This window comes from Dunckerocampus dactyliophorus, chromosome 1, assembly GCF_027744805.1.
Source record: "Dunckerocampus dactyliophorus isolate RoL2022-P2 chromosome 1, RoL_Ddac_1.1, whole genome shotgun sequence".
NCBI lineage: Eukaryota > Metazoa > Chordata > Actinopteri > Syngnathiformes > Syngnathidae > Dunckerocampus > Dunckerocampus dactyliophorus.
Genome location: NC_072819.1, coordinates 27,211,146 through 27,234,404, shown reverse-complemented (window position 1 = coordinate 27,234,404; position 23,259 = coordinate 27,211,146). Strand labels below are relative to the sequence as shown.

Genomic DNA, 23,259 nt, shown 5'->3' with positions numbered 1-23,259 from the left:
GCTTTGTTAATTCCACTGCACATGTGCCAAACAAACTGTAACCCTTGGCAACCAAGCCAGTTGCCTTTACATGACGTCATCTGTGCACCCCACTTGACAGGCATGACTAATACACTTACGCCAAATCAAACTGTTACACGGGTAACATTTAACATCTTTATCATCAAAAGTGCTAAAAAACACATTATTTCCTAGCATTAATTAAATCGCTTACCATTTAAATGATGTTAGATCAATATACAGTATGTCGCCCGGAATGGAAACTTGTTGAACACAGATCGATGTGGCTGGATGATAAGAATATAAATCGATGCATCGACGTAGCGGATGAATCGTTACACCCCTAAAGTTTTTACTTTTGAAAATAGCAAAAAAATCGAATATGCTAATTTTAGTATGCTAGTAATGCTAACATGCTGTTAGCGTGTCAACATTGAACATGAAAACACTGTCTATGTAGTTTATACCTTTGAAAATAGCAAAAATGCTAACATGCTAATGCTAGCATGCTAACATGCTAATCGTTAACACATGCTAACAGAGCATGAAAACACTATATATGTCTATATAAGTTTTTATCTATGAAAAAACAAAAAATCTAACATGCGATTTAAAGAAAGTAAAGCAGTTGGTGTTTCTAAAGTACAAGGAAGAAGTACAGGGAAGATTTATCTGTACTCACTCATTATCAAACAAAATGATTCTGTCAGCTATTAACCCTGATTAACTCTCAGTATTAACCCTCAGTTATTATCTATTTATTACTGTCATTAAGCCTGTTATATAATGTATTTACAGTAAGTATAAACCTTGATTCATTGCACCACATTATTATATTGCCTTATCACTTTCCTAGGTATTTACAGTTGGCAAAAAGTAAATCTGGAATACAGGAGGTGAACAAATGTATTGCAACTGATGTGAAACAGATGACGGGGTAGGATTAAATAAGCTTTGCTTCTTCCTACTCCTTTTTAGACATGTGGAACTGTGACTTGTGTATTCTATGTGATGGACTCCAGTGTAACTTGTATGCATGTTCAAAATGAATTAAACCATTACCATTACCAGCATGCTAGAGCTTAGGCTTGATGTAAGTTTATACCTATAAAAATGGCTGAAATGCTAAGATGCTAACTAGCATAGTAACAATGTTAACATGCTACTGGTTAGCAGGCTAAGCTTGTTTGACTGGGCTGAACAGGGAACCTGCTGATTGGTTTGAGCACTGCTGTCACCTAGCTAGAAGCTTGTGTAATCTGCAATCTATTCAGGTATGTGTCAAATCGTAGAAAAATCACATATAAAGTAAAAAAAAGACATTGCGCCCAAATGTTTATTTTTTAATACCTATTTAATACCTTATTTATTTATTTATTTATTTAATACCTTATTTATTTTATTTGCCACAGATCCTTGGAATTGTAACGGCACTGCTGACCAATACCACTCACAATAAATACATTCAAAAATGTACAGTTAATCCATGTGATCGGTAAAACAAATTGGAAATAGTTCTTGGAGAGATTCGTCCTGATTACTGTCAAGGTGCCTTTGAGCAAGGCACAGCTCGGGGGCGCTGTCACCATTTGTATGTCTCTTCATATCATCTGTCCTTGCGTGCTTGCATGTTTGTGGTCTAGCTCTGTGTGGTGTGTAACACAACATATGTACAGCAGAATGTAAATTCAATTTCCCCTTTATTATTATAAAAGTATTACTTTTTAAAATTTTATTCCAGTATACATGTTTTAGGACCACTGTAAAATCCATGTTGAGGGATGCACACAAATCCAATAGTAAGCAGCCAGTTTCTTTGTTGTTTTATTATAACTTTCTTTGCATTATACTGTACTGAATACTCTTCCAAATGTAATGATGGAACCTTGGCAAGAAATCTGGCAACATTATCATAAATACGCATCAAGACTGTAACCCCAGTATAAGGTTGCGGACCCACTTACACTATATTGAGTGCTCCTTTTCTCGCTGTCTCTTACTCTCTCCTCATTATTTGGAGCACAGTTAACTTAGCCAGCATAAAAAAGATACAATATCCAGTTACAATTGTCAGCATTATAGTATTTGAAGATAAATAAGTAAATATTGTTTGCTCTGTGTTTGTCAATGGTCTTGTAAAAGTGGACAAGAGAGCCATAGTAGTAAGGCACAGTGGAGGAAGGATTTAATTACTCGTCGGGAAAGGAATTCTAGCCCCAGAGGCTAAAGGAACGTAGCCACCCTATTTTTTCCTCAGTTGATAAGCTCGATACTTAGAATTCAAAGTTCTAGAACCACAGTCTGTTGAGGCCTTGGGCAACACATTTTTCTCCAGCCTCAGAGTAAGAGTCTATCTTAATAGAAATATTTAAGTAATGCCCTCCAGTAATTCAACAAGCATTGCACATATAAGCCGTTGCTGGTGTCTTTCCATGATTTTCGAAAAACGTTCTCACAAAACCAGGTTTTTATACTGTTGACACCTCCCTCAAGGTCATTCAATTCTAATGGAAATGTGCATTTCTAATTGTTGTACATCATTTGTGAAAATCCCCAAAAATTCAATAGCTAAATCCTGTATAAATTAGCCTATGTACATCACCCTGTGACTACACTTTTTTTTAACCTATGTAGCACCATTGTTCTAGTCATCTCTCTCAATGTTGTTCTTGTTAGCTGTATACTAGAACATATCACTGCACTCTTAACAGCTAATTTCTCAATTCAAATGAAGCTGAATTATATTATCTACACAGGTAAAATGACATCACATTCCTCTTGCAAACAGAGCTTTTTAGAATTAATATTATTTATATATTTTACATTATTTCTGTGAAAAATGTCATCAGAAAAGACAGCGATATATAAAATTGCCTTATTGTTGTTTATTTATCATCATTTTGCCTTGTTCCGGTACTTTCCTTCACTACTTGGCACATTTTGTTTCCCACCATCTATGGAGAAATGTCATCCTTTGTATATTGATACAGCACAGAGTCTTAATGTAGTCCACAATATGGTAGCAGATATGAATACAGAGAGAGAGTCTGAATGAGCCTGTCATAAGGTCACAGGATATTTTCAAGGTGAAAGTAATCCTTATGCGGCTCAGAGGAGGGAACAAAAAAGCATAGCCTCCAGGGGTCTGTATCAAATTTGCTGAGAGTTGTTACAACCACTCGGCCTGATGGAACTTGCTCCAAGAGTTATGATTCTCAGGAATGTCGACAGTGTCAAACTCCAAAGTTCTTTCCTTGACTGAGTGTACCTGTGGAAGCAAGTGTGCCAAACAGAGAATGATGGGACTGAAGACAAGGGAAGGATCTGCTCCCTGAAGAAAACAGCAGGAGATCAGGAGGTGTCCAACTGTCAGCCGGGTCCTGGGACTCGGTGAAGACTCCTGTTTGGTCCACTGCGCAGGGAGCTTGGATAGGAAGACAGCAAATTAAATCAGGACCTAAACTTCACTTGGCTGCTCAATTATCTTAAATCCCTTTCAACAGGAAAGGAAAACAATGATGCCATGACATCACCTTAAAGCACTTAGTATCTTATTGCTCTGATGTCATCGCCGATACAACCAGCAGTGACCCTATTAATTTAGTCTTAACTAATTTGTGTTAAAAGAAAAACCTCATGTCAACAATTGTCTACGTATTATGCATGGTTATAACAGTAAAATGTGTCCCGTCCCTGTTTGTGAGCACCAAATGTGAGAAAAACACACTCCTGATTAATATTTTAAGATAAAAAATGGCAATAATTTACATTTTACACTGTTGGATCTTACGTAGGTTCTAAGTAGAGCTTCAAAATGCAAAAAAAAAATCTGAGTAAGCAATTTATTGCAAACAACCTTAAATGGTTTCTTTTGAAGTTCTGAGTTTTGATGAAACCTCCTTCTTCAAGGCCATGATACTGCCTATGACCCGCACCTAGTTAGATGAGTCTGTCCCATGTACTTCACGGAGGCCAGCTTTGCAAAAAAAAATAAATCTGGCTTTGCGACACTATCGGTAAACCTTTCCTTTCTTTGGTGTTTCAGCTCAGCATCTCTCAGCATTCACTTTGCAATTTCTGAATCCAACGGCATCCAGTGGCAATGGATAATAGCGTTATCATTTCTCTTTGGTTATTAATATGATCAGTTTTGAAATACTGGCCTTTACTGCAAGGAGATCAAAGGTGAGATTAAGCCAGAAGAGCACTGATGTCATGGCGTTGCCTCAGAGCACTTTCTAAATATATAAATACTGTATATGTAAAGGTTAGGAGGCATATTGGTCCATGGATATTGCATTACTGCCTCTGTGATGGATTACCAAAATTGTAGCCCTCATCTAATATTCATCAGTCCTCACTTACTTCTTTGGCATTTCCGATTGGAGAGATCATATTTCGGCATTTACACGCACATGTTTTATGAGCATTTTGGCATCTTCAATGTATCCAGGCATTTGTGAAGAAGGATGACTGATGAGGTTCTGTAACATAACCTTTCCAACTTATGAACTGTGGAGTTATCAAAGCTCCAATAACAATGGTATTATGAGACTATCTTGACAGAGCTCTTGTAAGAAATCCCCAAATAAAATCCCAAACACCTAAAAGGCTCTGGCCTGTCTCATCGGTGTGCAAACTTCAGTAAAAATCTTTATCTACAAAATACATGATTTTGTGTACGGTAAATAACCACCACAACTATTTATTCTATGTCATGATGGTTACCTTTAAACAATTAAACTCAACCCTTAAAAATGTCATGCATAATCTACATTATATGCACGTTCTTGCAAGGTGAAATTGCTATGAAAAACTATGTCCTATTTCAGGAAGGAGTCTATCTCCACTGGGGAAGCTTCCACATCATATATCTATAGCTTCTATAAGTATCATTCTTGACCACAGCTGGTATTTATGTTGCAATAAATCATGCGTGTTGATGCACGTGAGCACAAAAGCAACATTCCCCCTTGAGTACATCAAAGTGGAGCTCTGCTGGCAGACCTTACATACATATTTAGTTTAGACATACTTGAATATTTTGGACTTTCAATGGATGAGTGCAAAGTTTACATTCCATCTTAGGTTTTTTTTTTGGAAACTTTCAGTTTGGACTGTGAAGTTCTGGTTTCATTGTATTCTAACTGTGAGTAGACCATGCTTGATGTTGAGTAAGGTTCCTAATACAACTGTCTTTTACTAATGAATCCATGACTGGCTTGGTAGATGATTTAATAATGAGAAAAGAGAGTGAAAAGTAAATAAGACTAACCTTGGCTGACAAAATTGATGGCACTCTGGGTCTGCATCAAGGGAAGCACAAACGCAACGCTGAGTGTTTGTCTGCTCGTGCTCATTTGGTTGTCCAGCAATTGCACGTCGGAGTCGCGGAGCTCCTTGGTAGCTCGACATTCCATATGGAACTGTGCGTCTGGAGGTTTGCACAAACAAAAAGCCACATTGTTCAATGTGCCAAAACAAATACACAGATATTCTAACACAAGATAAATGAGACAGCGTGTCAATGAACCACCTATGATAGAGACTGCATTAGCTGCGCATCAGGCATGCGTCCATAGGAGGGTCATTTCCACGTTACATGTATTCCAACATATGCTTTAAGTAAGTACCTGATGGAATTCAGATATGGGAAAACAAAGGCAGGCCCCAAACATATGTGAATATCAAAGCTGAATTAAATTCCACCTAAGATAACCTGAAGTTAATCGTTACTTTTTTTAGCTATTCAAAAACAATATAGTGCAAACTTCACATGTTCACATGGTATGACTTTCTTCTTTGATTTGTAACTTCCATTCAGACAAAACTCATGTCGGGCTACATAAGTGTTTCCCCCACCTGCAGTGAATTTACAACACAATGACTCCATGTCAGTCCACATCATGGGCGCTCATGAATGAAAAATACAGGAAGCACACTGAGATGGAAAGCCTATTTTAGTATTTTATAGCGTACATCACATGATGTATTGTCATCTGCAACAATTTGTTTTGCCATTGGCCTCGATTACAAAAACCTATAAACCTATAGATAAATACCTATAAAAACCTATACCTATAAATCTGCAGGTCATTTTGCGTAGTGAACAATATAAAAGCATATACAATGGTGTGAAAAAGTGTTTGCCCCATTCCCGATTTCTGATTTTTTTGCGTGTTTGTCAGACTTAAATGTTTCAGATCATCAAACAAATTTAAATATTAGTCAATGACAACCCAACTGAACACAAAATGCAGTTTTTAAATGAAACTTTTGATTATAGGAGATTTATAGGAGAAGAAAACCTACATGGCCCTGTGTGGAAAAAGTGATCGCCCCCCTCTCTATTAAGTTATGTTAAAACATAACTTAACTGAGATTAATTGAGATCTATCAGTCAGGAAAAGGTTATAAAGCCATTTCTAAAGCTTTGGGTCTCCAGCGAACCACAGTGCGAGCCATTATCCACAAACCGTGAAAACATGGAACAGTGGTGAACCTTCCCAGGAGTGGCCGGCCAACTAAAATTACCCCAAGAGCGAAAGGTGTGTGTCCCATTACATCTGGCGTAAAATATGGTGGTGTTAGTGTGATAGTCTGGGGCTGTCTTGCTGCTTCAGCACCTGGAAGACTTGCTGTGATAAATGGAACCATGAAGTTTGCTATCTACCAAAAAATCCTGAAGGGGAATGTCCTGCTATCTGTTCATGACCTCAAGCTGAAACCAACTTGGGTTCTGCAGCAGGACAATGATCCAAAACACACCAGCAAGCCCACCTCTGAATGGCTGAAAAAAAACAAAATGAAGACTTTGGAGTGGCCTGGTCAAAGTCCTGACCTAAATCCTATTGAGATGCTGTGGCATGACCTTAAAAAGGCGGTTCATGCTGGAAAACCCTCCAATGTGGCTGAATTACAACAATTTTGCAAAGATGAGTGGGCCAAAAATCCTCCAAAGCGCTGTAAGAGACTCACTGCAAGTTATGGCAAACGCTTGATTGCAGTTGTTGTTGCTAAGGATTGCCCAACCAGTTATTAGGTTTAGGGAGCAATCACTTTTTCACACAGGGACATGTCGGCTTGGATTTTCTTCTCCCTTAATAATAAAAAGTTTCATTAAAAAACTCCATTTTGTGTTCAGTTGTGTTGTCATTGACTAATAATTACATTTGTTTGATGATATGAAACATTTAAGTGTGACAAATAAAAAAAAAAAATCACATTGGAGGCAAACACTTTTTCACACCACTATAAATCCACAAGGGCTGCATACAGAAAAATTGAAGGACGCCACTTTGGTTATTTGTTTGCTTGTTTGATTGCTTGTTTATGAAACACAATAAAACCTCTACAATGTAGGTCAAGATAATGCTAAACAGTTGTATTATTTAAAAAAAAAACAGCTTACATCTCAGCTTTTTTATTTGTCACCCTAATCCTGCTTCATAATCTTTTGATGAGGGACGTGTTTCATTTTATTTGTATGTCATGGACCGATTAAAATTGTGTGTGTGCCCCAAATGGCCCCGAGGCCAGACTTTGAACAACCCTATATAAGGTAAACAGTATGAGGTATTAGTTATTTCACTTTTCTTGCTGTATGTTACCCCCAGAATATATCAAAATTGCATTTCTCATTGTATTTTGTACCAAATCCTACTAAATTCTCATGAGATCAAGCTGCCCAAATAGTGCAAAGCTCATGAGCTTGTGGAAGGGGTGTTTCTCACGTTACAAGGTAAAATGTTGAACATAGCACCCACCCACCCTTCACCCCTCTGTCTCTCTCTTTTTCTTTCTCTCTCAATGCTTACAAATCCGTTGTGGAATTTGAAGTGGCTACACAAAAAAACACACAACGGCAAGAAAAAACAAAACCACTTGGAAAATGGTATTAATGCTTGATGGAAATGTTTATGAGGAAACCCCCTCCACATCTGCACGGGTGATTTTTGGAACTAAAAGTGGTTTATTGTTCTTCTCTGGCAGGTATACTGCAATTCATCGGTTAGAGAGGAGTCAATAAGTAAAGAATCCGGAACAACTGCCGTGCCTGTAGGCACTACACAGCATACTGAGGGAGATAGTCATCATCTCCTACCAGACATCATTTATAATCAATACAATGTGAGGAAATGTTGACAGCTGGTTGTCAGTATTTCCATATACACAGCGCTCTTAACCTCGACCACGTCAGGAGGCACAGTGTAGTGTCCCCACAGAGTCTGGCGCTCTTTTATAACTTTATTGTGACCTGAACAGATCAACAGCGGTGTAATTCCAACACCATTTTTGTATCTCCACCTCTCAAACACGTCTCTCACATCTCCTCAGACCAACACTCATGCGAGGTGCATTCACGGACACTCCGAACATCTTCACAACATCTTTATTATGCATGTACAGTACATGTGGTCAGAAAAACAATACATGGATATTCTCATCGTTTACACTTAAAGTAACTCACTTTTGATGCAAAACATAATCATTAAACTCAGTCATTGGTTCATAGAATGTACACAAACACCTCCAAAATTGTCTCCTTTCTTTGTGTCACAGCAAGACCTAACAAGCTCTGCTGCAGTATGCTCAGAAAGCCCAGAAAATACACTGAAAACATGCAAATCGACTTAAATTACATGGTTTCAGAAAGTTTTATATTTTGAACGTTATTTTCAACACTGTGATTTCTGTAATGTTTAACTTTAAAAGGACAGTGAAAAAAATAAATAAATTTGATGGTGTTAAGAAATATCTGAGAGCCAAATGCAGTCACCAAAAGAGCCACATCTGGCTCCCGAGATATACCTTAGGTTCCCTACCCCTGGTCTAGTGTTAGGTAAATAGATTTTCCGACGTGTGCTATGTTTTAGCTTGATTTAAATTTTCAGTTAATTTGAATCTGTGAATACATACAAAATATACACTACCGATCAAAAGTTTTAGAACACTCCAATTTCTTTGGAGGAAAAACCTACCTTTTTAAGTGTTAAGATGGTCTGTCTCTCTTCCATTGTTAATTCCCTTTTTTCTTGCCATTTTTGTAGCAACAAATTACTTTCTCCAGTACAATGCTGTTCAACTGATGTTCACGAGGGTATAGTACCACAGTGTGTTCCCAACACTGCTTTAATGCAGACAAAGGCGGTAGTAAGTACTTCAGAACATGGAACACCTTTAGGAATTAGTTGCACCAACTGCCAAGGCTTGATCAACCTCCATTTCTGCAGAACAGCTTTAAATTGTTGACCCATTTTGTGATCCATGCAACCTTTTTGTATAATTCTGAAATACACATTATTTTTCAGCTTTGAGTAACCTTACCTTTTTTTTTAACCTCTGGCACTTCCCCACCTACCTTTGTACCATTTTAAGCTATTCATTGGACTTGAACGACTTGAATTTCAACAAATAACTGTGTTATTTTTGGGGTGTTCTAAAACTTTTGACCGGTAGTGTATACAAGTATAAACGTGCCCTGTCATTTATCTTTCTGTTGTTAAAATACAGTAAAAATTGGCATAATTCAGCAAATGGTGATTTATCATGATTAATTAATTTGAAATCTCTGATTAATTAAAATTTGACAGCCCTAAGTATTAGTTTAAAATGTACATGTAGTTATTTGAACTGGCAACACAGAGGAGAGCTGCTTAATACTAATAATCTGTGTCTGTCCACGCTTGTCTCACTCAGGTTTTTGTAGGATTCTGTTTTTGACAAAAGTTATTGATGTCTGCGTTTTCGTACACTGTCTCTATTATCGTACAGCCACATGTCTAACAAACTAGTCTGTTTGCCCACGTATCATTACGTGGAATTGAGTGCCCAAACAAAGCATTCATGCGCGACACAATCGCTGTGAAAAATTGAGTTGAGACATTATAGACAGATTCCGGCCAGGGAATCCTTCTTTATTATGTGTGTGGTTGGTTTATTTGTTCATAGAACGCACACTGAACAACAAACAACTCAGTTTCTGTCTCTTCCTTGTACAGCACTGTATGCCCTGCGCTGATGAGGCATTCAAGCCGTGTGCCGCTTGGCCTGCCGGTACCTGTCAGCTGCTTCAGGAGTCCCACAATCCATCCATGCTCGATAGGACTCCTTCTCCAGCTTGACGGCAGCCCTGACCTCTGGTGTCCACTATCGGGTTTGGGGCTTGCCGTCAGGACTGGCACCGACCACCTTGCGGCCGAAAGTCCGATCGGCTGCCTCAGCAATGGAGGCATGCAATACGGCCCATTCGGGCTCAATATCCTCGTCCTCCCCCGGATGCAGGTGAAGCTCTGCCGAGTTCCACAAGCCATCCAGATGTTCCCAGCTCACCCTTACTACATGTTTAGGTCTCCCAGGTCTGTCATCCCCCACCACTCAATCTGACTCATCACCAGGTGGTGATCAGTTGACAGCTCAGTCCCTCTCTTCACCCGCGTGTCTAGTACATGCAGACACAGGTCTGCTAATACGACTACAAAGTCGATTATAGAACCTGCGGCCTAGGGTGTCCTGGCGCTAAGTACACTTGTAGACATCCTTGTGTTCGAACATAGTGTTAGTTATGGACAAACTGTGGTTTGCACAGAACTTCAATAACATCACACCGCACGGGTTCAGATCGGGGAGGCCGTTCCTCCCAACCACGCCCCTCCAGGTCACACTGTCATTGCCCACATGACCGTTGAAGTCTCCCAGTAGAACTACAGAGTCACCAGCTGGGGTGCTCTGATAGACTCCAAGAAGGCTGGGTACTCTGAACTGCCGTTTAGCGCGTACACATAAGCGAAAGTCAGGAAAGTTTAGGGAAGCCTCCAACACAAAGGCACCGAGCCGGGGGGATACTAATAAACCCACACCAGCTCGCCGCCTCTCACCTGCAGCAACTCCAGAGTGTAACAAGGTCCTGCCACTCTCAAGGAGTTTGATTCCAGAACACAAACTGTGGGTTGAAGTGGGTCCGACTATGTCTAGTCGGAATTTCTCAACCTCTCGCACCAGTTCGGGCTCCCTCCCCACCAGAGAAGTGACATTCCGTGTCCCAAAACCAGAATTGGCCGCCAAAGACCAGGTTGCCCAGGCACCTGCCTTCGACCGCCACGCAAAACACAGAGCACTGGACCCTTATGCTTGCCCCCACAAGTGGTGGGTCAGATTTACATAACTGACCTGTATTTTAACCAAGCTACAGCAATGTTGTTATTGTAGCAGCTAATACAAAGAACTATATTTATCTGGTGGAGTAACACAACGCCTTGCTAGTCTCAGCGTTACTCACAATGCCTCAAGCCAATACAAAGAACCAGACTGAAGAGTGTATACTACTGCCTCTCAACTTCACTATGAAGACTCAACATGCTGCTCGTTTGCTCTCAGCATTTTTTACTTGAGGGCTATGTTGAATTTACCAGCTCAATGGGGAGCACAAGTCTTGTGCTCTTGTGCTGTTAAGCACTAAGGGAGATAAGGGGGCGTCTTGCCTGATAACTTGTAACTCATCCCTTATGATACCTTTATTAAAATAGGTGGGTCCCATGACGTCCATTGTAAGCTCTGTCATGCTAACACGTTTTCTCATTAGAACGCACAGAAAAGAGAAAGAAATATTTGTTCATGTTTCACATAAGGATTGTGAATGAAAATTCCCAAAAAGTGCAGTTTCCTTTAAATGTTTCAGATCATAAAACAACTTTCAATATTATTCAACACCACCGAACACAAAATGCAGTTTTTAAATGAAGCTTTTTATTATCAAGAGAGAAAAAAAAAAAAAACCTACATGCCTTTGTGAGAAAAAGTGATTGCCCCCTAAACCTAATAACTGGTTGGGCCACCCTTAGCAGCAACAACCGCAATCAAGCGTTTACGATAACATGTAATGAGCGCTGTGGAGGAATTCCAGCCAACTTATTTTTGCAGAATTTTTGTAATTAAGCCACATTGGAGGGTTTGTCCAGCATGAACCACCTTTTTAAGGTCATGCCACAGCATCTCAATAGGATTCAGGTCAGGACTTTGACTAGGCCACTCCAAAGTCTTCATTTTGTTTTTCTTCAGTGTTTCAGAGGTGGACTTGTTGGTGTGTTTTGGATCATTGTCCTGCTGCAGAACCCAAGTTCATTGCAGCTTGAGGTCACGAACAGATGGCCAGACATTCTCCTTCAGGATTTTTTGGTAGACAGTAGAATTCATGGTTCCATTTATCACAGCAAGTCTTCCACGTCTTGAAGCAGCAAAACATCACACTACTACCACCATATTTTATTGTTGGTATGATGTTCTATTTCTGAATTGTGTTACTTTTACGCCAGATTCAATCGGACACACAATTTCCAAAAAGTTCAACTTTTGTCTCGTCAGAGCACAGAGTATTTTCCCAAGGTCTTGGGGATCATCGTTCATGGTTCATGGTTTTAATTCATCTTGAACAAGGATCAAGATGTTTCTGGCAAACTTGAGATGAGCCTTAATGTTCTTTTTCTTCAGCAGTGGTTGTCATCTTGGAACACTGCCATGCAAGCCGTTTTTGCCCAGTGTCTTTTTTTTATGGTGGAGTCATGAAAAATGACCTTAACTGAGGCAAATGAGGCCTGCAGTTCTTTGGATGTTGTCGTGGGGTCTTTTGTGACCTCTTGAATGAGTCGTTGCTGCCCTCTTGGGGTAATTTTGGTTCAGCCGGCCGGGAAGATTCACCACTGTTCCATGTTTTCGCCATTTGTGGATAATGGCTCTCACTGTGGTTTGCTGGAGTCCCAAAGCTTTAAAAATGGCCTTGTGGCTAGAGAAATTGAACTCAGGTGTGATAAACCACAAATAACTTATGTTTTAACAGGGGGAGGGAAATCACTTTGTCACACAGGTCCATGTAAGTTTGGATTTTTTTTTCTTGTCGTGTTGAATAATATTTAGAGTTGTTTTGTGATCTGAAATATTTAAAGGAAACTACTTTTTTATTTTCATCCACAATCCTTATGTGAAACATGAACAAATATTTCTTTCCTTTTTCTGTGCGTTCTAAAGAGAGAAAACGAGTTAGGATGACAGAGCTAACAATGGACATCATGGGACCCACCTATTTCAACGATAAAGCCCTCTAAAAAAAACCTCGAACAACGTTTTATCATTTTATTTATTTTGTCATTGACTAATATTTACATTTGTTTGATGATCTGAAACATTTAAGTGAAAACATGCAAAAAATTAAGAAATCACAAAGGGGGAAAACGCTTTTTCACTCCACTGTGTATTGGCATCAAATCAGTTGCTTACATATAAACCATTGAGGGGTTATGGTTTGGGGTTTTAGTCCTTCTAACCACATACTGTAGCATTGTACATATACACGTACATAATCATTTTGTGGGTGAGATGGAAAACTATAAATATAGTGAAAAGCAGATGCAATGATATACAATGCCAGCCCCACATGTCTATGAGGCTACAGCATATAGGTAGAGATACAGAAATTCAGTTTCAAGCATGGAGCAAGCCAGGACGAGCTTATGATCTGAATAACATTGGAGGATTTTGCACATGTACAGACATCATTATGATGGCAACAAACAAAGTTCTCCTAGGTGTCACGTTTTTAAGTTGTAGTCGTGCAGCCAACAAAGAATGCATGCTAGCTTTTAATTTGACCTCAACTCTAAACCACAAGGCCCTCGCTTGGCTTACGCAAGTAGCTGACACAAAGACAGTAAGTCAGCATTTATCTAAACTAAGAAAACAAGAATTTAATATCGAGTTTTTTTTATGTACATGTAGGGCCCTATGATTTCTGTGTTAACGGAATCGTGGACCGAATCGGGGAATTGGCCAATAAAAATGGAATCTACTGTTAAACACGGAATGTCGCGGAAAGTGACATGTGAATGAAATGATGTCATCGTGAGAAGAGGGAAAGTTCTATTTCCCCGGCGGGCCGCTCAGTCGTGGCAGAATCTCATCACAAATACTACTAAACATGTTGAAACGATGACGAAAAACCTTGGAAACTCCTCTGTTACGAAGCGTGAATGGAAGCTAGCGGGGTTAGCTTAGTTTAGCAGAGCGTGCTAGTGCAGCTGTGTGTGTGTGTGTGTGTGTGCGCGGGACATAGGTGGAGTATATTTTCACCCTGTTTAATGTAAGGACCATTTTACAATGCTTGCTGATGACGTGCAGGTTCTGAGTGAAAAAAGACGAGAGGCACGTTTATTCTTGCACCCAGCTAGTATCAACCGTTAATTGCCATTCTCAACACACTTACGGCCTTCAAAATAAGAGTGCTGGTTATCACATTTGTCTAATTGTGGTAACAAAATAAGGGTGTCATAAAATATTTTACATTAATAACGTGATTGGAATTAAATCTGTGACTACATCTTCCTTAACCACAAGCACGGGCATTACAGTTTGCTGAAGATTTTGTAGCAATATGTGCTGAAGCTGACATCCCATTAGAAAAGTTCCTAAAGTTTCCATTTCTGAATTGCTGGACAAAATGGGCCAATGATGTGTGATCAATAAATGGAAGGAGTTTTGCATTTCATTCATGGACTTTTTTTTCAATAACCCAAATCGCACGCACTCTATGCTGGTAAAATAAGTGGAAAAGCTAAAAAACGGAATTGTAAAAAATTCAAACAGAAAAAACGGAATTTGTGAAAAAATAAAACAGATTTCATAGGGCCCTATACATGGTGGATCTAGGATACCAACGTACTCGTGCTTGTGTGTGTTGCTGTAAATGTGCTTGGGGAGCTGAGTGGGCGAAAACAGGAAGTGACACTGGGGTGTAAGTTTTGAATTTTCGCTTGCCGTGTGTTACGGTTGCAACAGTAGCCTGTGTTAGGTATCATTGTGCCTGTTGTGAGATAATTCAAACCTGCAATAAAAGCCTGTTGTGCCAGCAATCGAGACTGCTGCTTATGTTTCTCACCAAACATTACAGTAACATTACCGACCCCTAATACCCAGTGTAGAATGCTATATATCATCACAATGACTGTGAATATGTCTTCTGAATCCCTTATATTTGTATTTTGGTTCATTTGGCCATTTTTATGCTTGAAAATGCCTAATTTAGGCAAAAAATATGTCAAATTTGTTTTAATATGCATATCTTTTGACTAATAATAGGCTGTAGTCAAGCACAAAACAGCATGATTCATTAATTAATATATTTTTGAAAAGCCATGATAGAGTGATGCTGCGAAATTCGAAGTGCAAGGGACGACTGTACCGCAATTGATATGGAGAAGGGGTGGGATTAAATAAGCTTTGCTTCTTTCTACTCGTTTACGGACATGTTGAATTGTGCAAATGGTACCACATGGTGTTACTTAATGTAACTTGTTAAGAATGTCTGAAACAAATAAACCATACCATACCATACCATACCACTCATGCATCCAAACTGGACATGTTGTAAAATCATCCTGCTAGTTATTACTGAAGATCCCCACCTTTTATAACTGAAATAAATAAGACAACTCAAAAATAATCCACAAAGTCAGGAATGTTGCAACAATGCAGCGTATGGTTTTGAACTGATGGACTTTTTGGAAGTGGCCCAAGGTGATTAAAAAAAACAAATGGTGAATCTGTTTGAAAGCTTTACTTAAAGAGGAACAAATTATTTCTGTTCACAAGGCTGCACTTTCGAAGGCACCCTTTGTCTTCACATGAATTTGGAACTTTATGTCAATATCCAGCCAAAGGCATTCAAATATGTCAATTTGTCCTGACTTGCTAGACAGTAAGAATTTGTGCTGTTTAGCTGAATACCCTACAGCAGTCTTGGCAAATGAAGACAGACAAAGCGCAAAGCGCAAAGACAAAGCGCAAAAGAAACCTTCTTCATTCTGTCCTGCGGACAAAAGTTACAGAAAGTGGATGAGATGCAGCAAAAATCATGGCGATAAGCTGGTGTTACTGTTGAAGTGTGGTATATAACAGTGGTTCCCTGGGCCCCGCATTAATAGACAGACTGTTTCCAACATCGCTACTTGTAATCAGTTGGAATCAGCCTCTGCCAACTGAGATGTTATGTTACAAATTCCTCTATCTGAGTTAACCTTGTATAGTTTGACGTTCTGGCCCACCAAATGATTATGTCCTGAGTGGTGACCTCATTATTGTAAATAGAATGCATTTTAAAGGTAACACTTCCTTTGCAGTATTCATGTCCAAACTTGCTGGACATCACTATAGGACTCATGTGTGTTATATATCACCCTTCTGAGGGAGCTCCTGAAATTAACATTCAGTCGTGGTTTAAATTATGATACAATTACGCTTTACGATGAATTACCTGCACACATTTGTTAGTCCAGATGAGACTGAGTATTTTATTGCTTTGGGGTTTTCATATTAACAGCAGTTTCCTTAGAAGCTGTTTAGACAAAAACTGAACTAAAATGTCCTTTTGGTTGCTTCTTTACACTCCAACAGTGTTTTTGTTCATAAAAACAAAAAATTTCAAAGATGGGTCTCAAAGTGGAAGTTTTTAATAAAAAAATACTGACATAGAATACAGAACAGTGAAACTTTGGTTCGTGTATTTTTCGGTTTACGTGGCAAAACGTTTGCCTCCATTTGCAAACACTGTTTCAGTTGTCGTGCAATATGGACCACATATGTTGTGTTATTAATACACTGTATGAGTCAAACTGTGTTCGGAATGTCTATGACATCATCAGTGGGAGTCTCTGCTTTTCTTATTGATCACGGCTGCAACATAACTCACCATGGAGCCAAATACATTTGCAAGTGCCAGCATTTTGATAAGAAACCATACTGAATTCAAGAACTAACTCGTAGTAAAGTATGAAGGTGTCATCCGTGTTGATCTCTGCTTTCTCCCTCCCTTGCTGCTCGCCATCGCCGTCTTTGGTAAAAGTTAAAAGTGAAATGTTCATTTATCTCTTCCGTTCTTCATTTATATGCATTTAAATGCCTTTCAAATTGTTTTCTGCATGTTAAACTATAATTGTACATTAAAAGTGTTTTGTGTTAACATTTTTGGGTGTCGGTGTCTGTGAATGAATTCATTGGATTACAAAGAATTGTAATTGTTCTTATGTAAATATGTCTTCATTTTTATACTTTTATAAGCATTAAGACTATTAAAATGTGGTCATGTTGAGTTACTAAAGGCTGTACATTGGTGACAACGGAACTTGTTTTGAGGGTAGTCTTGTAAAAAGCAAAACAATTCAGCCCTAATACAGATCTGTTTGGATGTAGCTCAACCTCCCAACTTTGAGACTGAATCAGTGCCTCTGCTGGCGCCAAGTATTGTACTCCATTTTACCTCAACAGCTTTTAAGATACAGTTAATCAGCAATTGATTCCACACAATCAACAGAATTTCTTTATTTGCTGTGAGAAAATGCAAAAGTAGAAGTGAACTGTTAAATGTGATTAGACATCTTAGTGGTTCGGATGTAACTCGGCTGCCAAAAAAACAAAAGGTCAATGCTTCAATCCAAATTTTTGCGTGTTTGGGTGTATTTGTACTCTGGCTTTCTCCCACAGTGATCATGTCTCCAGATCGACTAGGAGCCATGTAATATGTATGACCTTTGCCAAGCACAAAGCTGAGTGGTACTGCTTTTATTCCCATTAGATAGCTAGAAGTATTACTCAAAAACTACAATCTCTATTAATCACGAAAGTATGAAGATAACTCAGATTTTGGTGTACGTATATGTGAATAAAAATAACGGCAAGAGGAGCTTTTATCTCGTCGTTGTCAATTACGCGACTCCATGTAACTTTGTGTTCCTGCATGGGAACATTTTGCTTTAGCTATTAGTGTGAACAGTGTTTGCTAATTACATTAACACCATGTAGACTTGGCATGGTGTCCTTTTATGGATTTTATGATAAGTCACTGCCCTCTTGTGACTGAATAGTGATGTATCATACTGACAAGATTCTTTATTTAATATTAGATTAATAATACATACATGCATAATAATTGTATGAAAGACTGTGCTTCCACTATCCACCAATCCTATTCAACCCAAGATGATAGCGGTCTGATTAAATCAACACAAAATCAACGCAGCAATCACACTGAACTTTGCCATCAATTTAACAAATTTGCTGCAGACCAGTGTGCATTCCGGAAGTAACTTATAGCATGCTTGTCAGTCAAGGTGCAACTACCTGTCATCCTTTCTCTGTGCTTGAAAGTTCAACCAGGGGGCCGTTTTCCCCTGCATGATGTGCCTCTGTAGTGATGTCTAAACACATGGTTTCCCTGTTCTGTCTTCAAAATGTCAATTTATTATTTTACAACACTGGAAATGAATAATTGCTCACCATTACGCTTACATTCCTTTTGAAGAACCCAAACAAAGTAGGGTGTTTTTACGCCAATGGTTAGGTTAACTCTGCATTTTTATGAATAAGAAAAGACAAATTCAGTTGTAATGTACACCTTTATGCCTCTGAAACAAGTGAAACAAAAGTTTCCTGAGTGACTGATGGAGCATTATCAAAAGGAAAATGAAGTGACTGAAGTAGCTGGCTACTCATCAACCTCAGTTCGTTTTAATCTATTTGCTCTTTTTATCTCTTTCAGGTTTTTTTTTTTTACTGAGATGTTTGGAACATTTCTACCAACTTTGTAGATTGTTCAAAATCTTATTAGCCATGTTGTATCTATGTTTTAGACCATTCACTAATGCACGTGTGATTCTAGACAAAGTACATAATGCAAACACAGTCTAGAAAATCAAATTTAGATGTGACTACATGTCTGTATTGTTGAGCCCAGCTGTTGGAATATCCATCCATCCATTTTCTATGCCGCTTCTCCTCATTAGGGTCGTGGGGCCGTTGGAATAATCAGTGCTAATTTTGATTTGTGACTGTCGTTTGCATGGTAATTCAACTAAGAAATTAACATCGTCAAGATGAAGGCTAATTCCAAGCCGCTACAAAATTGAGGACAACAAAGAAAGAAAGGGGTGTAAAGGTGAGCGTGTTTCTGGCAGTAAATGCCCCTGCCTCTGGTGTCAAACAATGACATTCTGGAATTTCTGCTGGGCTTGCCATCACTTGAAAAATGACCTGGTCTGGTGCCTGATGGCAGCAGCATTACAGCCCTGGCGTTTTTTACTAAAATGTTTGCCTAGCAGGCAAGACAGCTAGTTGCGTGGCACAGAGACAATTGCGCAAATTTTGTGCATTCAATTGCCCTTCTAAATTCCCAATGACAAAGCAGAGTGTATTTTTTTTTTTTTGCCAGTGTTGTAAAAGTGTATGAGTAAGTTCACAAATATCTCACATCTGATTACAGGAAGCAGTTGGTGTTTTGCTCAAGGGCATGCGAGGAAACCGAGTAACTCCAGCAACCAGTCTCAATGCTCATATTTCATTCTACAGCAAATGTCGATCCTTCCGGGCCCTGCAAGTCCTAAGACACTGAGCTATACTGCTGGCTTTACAGTTCAATTCCGCCTGTGTACTACTCTTGCTAATGTTCTTTTAACCTTTTTTATGAAGACAACTCAAACACCACCTGTTCACCAAAGCATACAATAACAACAATACTATTATACTCCCTATATATAACATAGTGTATATACAGTATATAATTGTATAGCGTCCTTAGGTCCCTTTAAAGGTGCCATATAAATCCAAGTTATAAGTATTATTTTTATTAAACATATATAAGATAAAATAATTAATCAAATAACAATGTGTCAGCTACACATTGAAAGGCCAACATCCATCAAACACCGACGTTTCTGTCAGTATTAGTCAACAGTAAGATGTTTTATATGTAAGTTCTACGCACTGTGCAAGCAACGAGTATCCTAAAGTTGATAAGGCATATACTGTACATGAACCTGGCTGTTTGTCTATATTTTGCTTATCATGACAAGAAAAGTATAAGTAACAATGGACAAAATATACAGTTAAACGCCACATTCTTCATACACTGGCCAGGCCAGTGGCAAAAGACATTGCATGGGGAAATGTGAATTGAAAAAAAATGCTCTCTTGTCCTTATTTCTTACACTTTTTACACAAAGCTTCATGTCAAAAAAAACTTCACACACTCTCTTAATTAATTGATATCCACTGTCCTTATTTATGAGTTGATTAGAATGTTCTTGATTATGCTATAAGTTTCCATATCCATTAGAAAGGTATAAATGTTTTGTCATTCATACTCAGGGCTCTGACTCATTTTAAACTGTACAAAAAGTGTAATGCTTACTATTTTCTATTACATTACTAACAACTCATTACAGTCTTTTGTAACTTTAATGTGTAACTTTCACAAAATACAAAAAAATAAAACATCACTTTAACTTAAAGTCCGTTCAGAGTACGACTCAATTAATCTACTTGCTCTGTACTTAGTATAAGAATAAGCAACAAGTACTGTATATGCCTGTATGTCTGTGAGTTGTCAAAGCTGCCAGCAGAGAGCAAGTCTACTAAGTATCAGTAGCAACTACTGTATATATAGACCAGATGTTACATAACGTTGTTTACATGTCAGTATAAACAAATATTTTTTGACGGCAGATGGCTACTTTATTTAAAAAAATATCAAGTGAGAAATATAAACAAAGCAAGTCTTACTCAGGTGTATTGATCCAAATGATGTCCAAATGGCAGTAATAGATACACTCTTTATCCTTGTAGGAATAACAGGTGCAGCGCTTAGATCTGGACTTTGGTTCCGACGCCTCAGACTTCTTTAGAGCTGCGACTCCACCGGAGGTCAACTCCGTGCCGTAGCCTGAGACACCTCCGGGGCTGACCAAAGCCTCACATCTCAACACACCTTTTATTGCACAGGAAACATTTTATTAGGATAGAAAAATTGTGAGGATAAAAAAACGAAATTGGAAGTTTGCACCGCTGCTTGCTCATGTGACTAACCTTGTAAGAGAATCAATGCAAGGATTTTGTAAAACATCATTCTCTCCTGCGTGGGAAACATCCTCGTTGAGTTAAATATTCCCAAATAGAAGTAGAGCCTGTAGAGAATGCGGGGATGTGGTCATATTAATCCAACACGTGTAGCTAGTAAAAATCCACAGATGTCCATGTGCAGATCCAGGCATAAAAAATAAGTTTATCCCACTGCTCCGTTCATATTTGTGCCTTCATGCCATGCATCCCTCATGCATTGCCGAAGATAACATTAAAAGTCCCTTTGTAAGTGCTCCCCGTGTTGCAGTCTCTCAGCAAAGCACTAAGCGGAGTAAAGAGCGACTTTCTAGCCAGCCCTCTAAACCTCAAATTAAAGATAGATGGGTTTTGGAGAGGCTTGGGTACACCCCCACACCTCCTCCTTCTCCTCCCACTCCCTTTGTCAAATGTGTGTGAGACACACTGCTCCATTTGAGCTGCTGCTGTTGATGCATGCATGGTATGACAAAGATAGGTACTTATTTCTTTTGGGAGAGAGGTATATAATCACTGCATACTGTATCTTGAGCCCTGTAATATTCTATGATGCTACAAATTAGTCATGGTGTGTAATGAGGGTCTACGCACAAACTCTAGACTCATTAGGTTCAATAGGTGCACTGATTACAATGTGGAAAACTGGCTGAAGAGATCACATGTAACCTTTAGGTGTTGTGCTGTGCTGTGTTATATAAGAACCGGAGTCCTGGAAAAGATCCAGCCTGCCTGAAGGCAAAAATGAAGTGTTGCCTGTACATAGCAGTGATTTCAGTGCTGATTTCAGTGATGATGAACAGGTACTGTTTATACTTCTGCAGTTTTTAATAGTATTTTGACAACATTTATTCTATATAATTTCATTCATGTTATTATAATTAGACATTGAAGCAGTAATTTGTGTACTCACCCATATCTTTGATGTCATACTGTGTACAAAGCTGACTTTGCAGTGTACAGTACATTCCATTCTTCTGCCTTTATTATTATTGTCTTATTGTACTGAGCAGCCTGGACAGAGATGCACTACCAAAGCCACCCATGCCTAATTTGTATAAGAAACCAAGCCCAAGGGCTTTCAGCTCTGAAGGTTCCCCTGCTGTTGTGTTCGGGAAGAGAACATTTTACTGTCCTGGCAGCATGGATTGTGGTTCACTTCATAACTTTTTACAGTGGAAACATAAAAAACATTCCACTGTATACTTATAGTACACCTCAAAAACACAAACAAAATAGCATCTCTACAATAAATATCTCTCTCCAATCTCTCCAAATGACAAAAATAAAAAAGCAAAATCAATGAAGGTCAGTTATTTATATTATTTTATTTTATTATGGTATGTTGTCTGTCACATCTCCATCTCCAGTGAATCAGGGTTGGGGCCTGGGCTAGGAAACAAGCCGAAAAGCAGAAAACCCCCAGTTAATGAATTAGACAAAAACATGCGTTAAGTCAGTGCTTCTCAAATAGTAGGGAGATGAATAAAGTGTCTATCCATCTAACACTGACTGCTTAAAAGGGAGACCGGATGTAGACATTCTTTAACTTTGCGTTTATGGTGCGTCGCAACTCATGTTTAGGTGCATACCGCCTAGGATGCATTTCACATGTGTTCTGGCCTGTACAGCATACGGACAAAAACTTCCACCAATGGTAATTTTTAAGGGGATGACGATGCCACAAGAAACTCTTCCAGAAGAAATTGTTGCGAAAGTAAACAATAACGGGTGGATGATGGAATGCCTAATGAAATAATTGCTGACCAAGGGGATTTTTTTAGCCAAAAAGAGCGACATGGAGAGCGACACCCAAAGAGAGAGGGAGAGACCAAGAGAGATCTGCAACGTGTGTGATGAAGGAATTATGATGCTTTTCAATTCTGACACGGAAGAGGAAGTCTTTAGTTCCCAAGATGACAGCAATTAACAACATTTCTGGTAGGTCTACTGTTATTTATGTTCCAGCCACTATTCAGCACTGTTTGGCTATCGTAGCCTTATACTGTTTTGCAATGTTTAACTAGCCGCAATTTTTAATTAGTCGGGTGCTTGTACTTAGCCATGTATTGCACTGTATAACACTGTTTTGCACTGAAGCAAGCACTTTTTGGAAAAAAAAACATATATATATATATTTTATTAAAAGTAAAAAAAATCTTTCTATGTAACTTCTTTCTGTGCACTAAATATCACTTTTTATGGCGTGCACACCTGTGGCTTATACACCGGTGCATCTTACACTATATATGAACAAATCTGTTTTTTCCTCTCAATTTAGTGGGTGCGGATTATACACTGGAATTTACGGTAAGTGCCGACCTGCCAATATGT

General features: G+C 38.8%; 1 protein-coding gene across 1 annotated transcript; it reads right to left on the bottom strand.

Annotated features, from left to right (window-relative positions):
- Positions 1-1,704: 1,704 nt before the first annotated feature.
- edn3b (endothelin 3b) lies at positions 1,705-21,241 on the bottom strand. The gene is made up of 4 exons (XM_054783504.1): positions 20,899-21,241; positions 20,596-20,800; positions 5,276-5,434; positions 1,705-3,424 (listed from the first exon to the last, which is right to left on the bottom strand). The coding sequence occupies exons 1-4, from the start codon at positions 20,957-20,959 to the stop codon at positions 3,370-3,372; spliced, it is 480 nt and encodes a 159-aa protein (XP_054639479.1). The 5' UTR covers positions 20,960-21,241; the 3' UTR covers positions 1,705-3,369.
- Between the last annotated feature and the right edge of the window lie 2,018 nt (positions 21,242-23,259).